The 4629-nt window shown below is 53.6% G+C and overlaps 1 protein-coding gene across 1 annotated transcript; it reads left to right on the top strand.

Moving 5' to 3' along the window:
- The first annotated feature begins 574 nt into the window (after window positions 1–574).
- Window positions 575–4334, top strand: LOC137153276 (thymosin beta-15A homolog). The gene is made up of 3 exons (XM_067548426.1): window positions 575–689; window positions 2296–2400; window positions 3787–4334. The coding sequence occupies exons 2-3, from the start codon at window positions 2301–2303 to the stop codon at window positions 3822–3824; spliced, it is 138 nt and encodes a 45-aa protein (XP_067404527.1). The 5' UTR covers window positions 575–689; window positions 2296–2300; the 3' UTR covers window positions 3825–4334.
- Window positions 4335–4629: the final 295 nt, after the last annotated feature.

Raw genomic sequence — 4629 nt, 5'->3', positions numbered from 1 at the left:
CCCCCCCATTTCAGCTCTGTCTGGGAGCAAAATACCCTAGGGGAGCTGCAGTCTGTGTTTGGGTTTGTTTCTTTGCAGGTCTGTTCCTCTGTGGTGGGCATGTGAATCTGTGTTCTTTCTTCCTGTGAACCCGTCTGCGTGTCTGTCTGGATATCCATCTGTCTCTACTGGTGGGCCCGTCTGCGATTCTCTCTCTGCAGCGAGTGCAGACATCCCTCTTCCCTCCCTTTGCAGCTGTTTTTCGGGGCTTCCTAGCCGCCTGTGTCCGGATCACACGTGGGGAGAACCAGCCATTGTGCAGCCGAAGGGGGCAGCAGAGCCTCTCGTGTGCGCGGTGCAGGACACAAAGGGCCGAGCCCAGCCCAGGCACTCCCTCCCCTCTGCACTTCTGCAGCAGCGCCCGCCCCACGCCTTTCAGCAAGCGTAGCGGGGGATGGGGGCTGTAGTACCCCCGCCCCGGTGCACCCTGCGAACTGTAGTTCTCTGGCGCGGCGCGTACACTGGGACGGCTTGGAGAGTCCACTACGCTTCCCAGCATGCCGAGCGGCGGGCAGAGCGGGCAGCCAATGGGAGGCAGGGGCAGGCGGTATATAAAGAGCCGCCCCACGCGCGGGATAGTCAGAGACGCTAGTGAGACTCACCTGAAGCAGTGATTGTCTGTTTGGGGCGCGCTACAGTCAGCACCACAGGTAAGGGGCGTGCCTGAAATGGATGCACCGACTCTGAGGTTGCTTCTCCCCGGCTTTGCATGCCCCGGGAATCCGTCCTGCAGGAGATGCCCCACTGCAAGCCCTGGGAGCTGGAGGGGCGGCGGCTGCTCCTGCAGCTGCTGCTCCTGCTGCATGGACGGAGGATCCTGGTGGAGATGCCCATTGCCGGCGCCGGGGGGGATGGGCGGGCGGCCTCTCCCGTTGTATGGACTGGGGATCCTGCTGGCGCCTCCCCGTTCTTAGGCGGTGGGGGGCCGTTCTGGTCCCGGGAGTAGCCGCCGCAGGGCCAGCTCCTGGGGACGTGGGGGACCCGATCCCTTCAGGGCCAGGAGGACCCGCGGATCCGTCGCCATGTGGCAGGGCTGGGCGGGGAAGAGCCCAGCCGCGCTGTGGGCGCAGCGCCCAGGGCAGGGAATAGGGGTGGGGCGAGACCGGGAGCTGCCACCCGAGGGCGGGGGGGCGTCACCCTCCCGTGAGTAGGGGTGGGACGGGGGCTCTGGGTACCCCCCGCAGCGTGTCGGGGGGTGCGGGGAGCCGCCCGCCTGGCGATGCCGCGTGGAGACTGGGGCGGGTCTCGGCCCCTCCCCGGTCTCCCCATTGTTCTCCGCGCGGCGGGGGGAGGGGGGTCTGCTGCCCGCTCTGCGCTGGAATGGGGCGGGTCCGGCTGCAACGGGGGGATTTAAGCCCCTCTCCCTGCCGCACCGCTTCCTGCGCTGTGGGGCGCGCTGCAGCCCGCTGCCCCGGTGGAGCTAGGGGCGGCTTACCGCGGTGTGTGTGGGGTCCCTCCACCCCGATCCTGTGGGCGGCTGCAGACCCAGCTGCTGGGAGGGAAGCCGGGCAGTGGGTTTTTATGCATTGATGGGTCACTTATCATTTCCATGTTGCGGGTTGTTGGCGGGTCAGGGTTTGGCATAAGGGAGAATTAAACCACGCTGGGGGAGCGAGCTGGCGTTGCTCATGCTGCTGTAGTGTAAGAGAGTTTGGCTGCAAGCCGGAATGGGGTGGGGAACAAGGGACACTTGGTTGGCTTTCTCTAGGTGTGTGTAGATGGGCTGGGAGTGGCGGGTGATGGAAGGCTCCTGCCCCGCGGGCTGTAGAAGAGGCAGATATTGATGACGGGAAGGATCATGCCTGTCTTGATCTGCTCTGCTCCAGTCTCAGAACAGCATAGTTCATGGCTGTTAGTAACCTGATCATACAAAGGAGACCTGCTATTCCCCACTTTAATCCTAGGAGGCACAACGCTTGTGCCCAACCCAGATCAGTTGGGGAATGTCTTACCTAATCAGCCTTTAAAATGAAACGCCCTTATGGACTTTCCCTCCATCCCTGGTCTAGCACGTGACCTTGCTGACTGTGCATCTCAAAGTCAGATAAGAATGACACTTGTCCCTTATCGCTACCTGAAGTCTGAGCTGGATTTTGTGTGCTTATCTAACATCTATAACAAATTATTGACCCAGCTATTTATACTCTTACATCTGTTCACGCTCCTTGAAGGATTCTGGCTGTGTAACTTGGCACGTGATGCCTGCACATTTCCCCTTTTAGGAAGGGTTGTAACTTGACTCTTACTCATTTTTAGCTAAGATGTGTGACAAACCAGATCTCTCTGAAGTTGAGAAATTTGACAAGAAGAAGCTGAAGAAGACCAACACGGAGGAGAAGAACACACTCCCTTCAAAGGAGAGTGAGTATTCAGCTTCCTCTTGCTGTAAGGGCAGGGCTAGCTGAGTGATTAAGTGGTTGCTGTCTAAGCTTTTGTATGCAAGGAAAACTTAATGGATGACCAATAATTCCACCTCATTACAGCAACATGTCATGAATTCCAGGTTCTCTGCTGGAGTTTCTAAGTCTTAGATGTACTTGGGTCTAGTGCACTGCTTCAGGCAGCTCTTATGTTACTTGCCAGGCCATGCATCTGGCTCGCAGAAGAAGCTAAGTTGAAGTTTTTAGTTATTTTTGTGATGTTAACCTCTATCCAAATGGTCTGGTGTCCAGCTAGAAGGGAAGAGGAAACCATTTTAAAGCAAGGGGTCTGCCAGAACTGGTCTGGCACACCAGAAACATGGTTCTCCTATTAGCATTTTGTTGTGACGTTGAGACTTCCAATTCTGGCTGTGTAGGAGTTTTGAGTGGGAGCGGATGTGCTTGTGCTGATTTCATCACTGAGGAATCTGGCAGACAGAGGCATTTTGGTCTGGTTTTTGTTCAAATAGAAAATATTGTTTGGTTTTTTTTAAACTGCAGATAGGATCTGATTCTTGGCAAGAGCTAGAATTACACAAATGCCTCTTGGTGGGGGGGTGGGGAAGCTCAGTCATCTTAAAACAAATTTTTGGTACTAAGTAGTAAGAGGGGTTCTAACTCTTAATGCTCTCCTGCAGTTTGCCTACTTTTTCAGGCTCTTTAGAGATGTTTGCTGAGGTAACTATCCTGTATGACAAAATCCCAAATATACAATAGGCAGTACAGTAGGCACTGCCTAACTGCACGCAAAGAGCTGGTGCACTAAGAGCCTGGGTGGTCTAGACAAGTCCCTTCACCTTTCCCTTTCCTGTCTGCAAATGTGCTTGTCCACCTCACTAGGTGTTGAACTAACTAAAGCAGTGAGTTCTCCGGACTGACTCCTTTCCCAGTTGACCAGGGGAGCATGATATTCCTCTAACATGCACACTCCATGAATACTGGAAGCTTTAAGATCCAGTAAGGTATAGTCACCTGCATGTTCTCCTGAGAACGTGCTCTGTAACACTGACCCTTGGGGGGATAGGTATTGGGAACAGGCACTCAAATCTCTAAAGAACTATGCAAAAAACAAAACCTGCTACACAAACTGGTGCCACAGGTCTCAAAGCTGGCCCAGGATTTGGCTGCTCCTCAGCCTGACCTGTAAGATGCTAGTGTATTGACCCCACTGTCAAGGCTCGGCAGCTCTAGAGAGCCCAGTGGTATGGCTGCTCCGCTGCTTGCACGGCTGCGGTGAGGTAGAGCAGCTATGCTGTACTGTCCCAACCCTTGAGGAAGGGAAGTAGCATTGAGCCAGAGAGGCTAATAGAACTCTCTTCTCTTTCAGCCATCGAGCAGGAGAAGGAATGCGTGAAGTCTTCATAGAGGGAGATGGCCTGGCAGGAAGAGCCAACACTTAATTTTTTGCTTTGAATTATAAATCGTCTGGTTTTTTTTTTTAAATTACATCATGTACCTGTATAGAAAAATGCTGCAACTTCTAACCTCCTTGTCCCACCGTGCTAGCTGCCTTGGCATGTGGAGGAATGAAGCGTGGTCCTTTCAGAATCCATCAGTAGCCTGACCCAACCCCACCTTTTCTGCTTGGCCACCTCCTGTTTACAGCACTGATCTTGCTCTAATGCAATGAGGGAGGAGATGAGGGAAGCAGAGGGCTATGGAAGCTCCTGGGCACAGGGACCCCCTTCTGCTACATCATGTGGGGGGGAACGGGGGGACGGGTTAAGTTCTGATTTGGCATCTGGCCTACTGACCTGGGTCTGTCTGGCATATTTGCTCACAGACTGGTGTTTCTGCAGCCTCACTCACAATTTTTTGTCTTCCTTGAAATAAAGTGAAAAGTTTATTATAAAAATAAAAAAATATAATGACCTACTTAAGGACTCACGGCTTCTTTCTGGTTCTCCAGCATGTCATGCTGTTGATCTTTCATGAGGTGTTTGGTACCACAACTGTCTTGGGCTGGCGATGAGGTAGAGAAGTCTGCTCTCCCTGTTGCTTCCATGCTGGTACTGCCATCCCTGCCCTTGATCTTGACTTGTAAAGCTAGCCTGCAACCATATTGTGAGGTTACTTAAGGTGCTTATTAAGATGACTCAGCCAGTGTTGGAGACATCCTCTAGGGAGAGCTGATTTCCCTTTTCATGGGCTGAGATATAAACTTAAGGCT

This window comes from Emydura macquarii, unplaced genomic scaffold, assembly GCF_026122565.2.
Source record: "Emydura macquarii macquarii isolate MOO-44397 ecotype Brisbane River unplaced genomic scaffold, CSIRO-AGI_Emac_v2 contig_1253, whole genome shotgun sequence".
NCBI classification, from domain to species: domain Eukaryota; kingdom Metazoa; phylum Chordata; order Testudines; family Chelidae; genus Emydura; species Emydura macquarii.
Note: the sequence above shows the minus strand (reverse complement) of the source record. Positions and strands in the feature narration are given on the sequence as shown.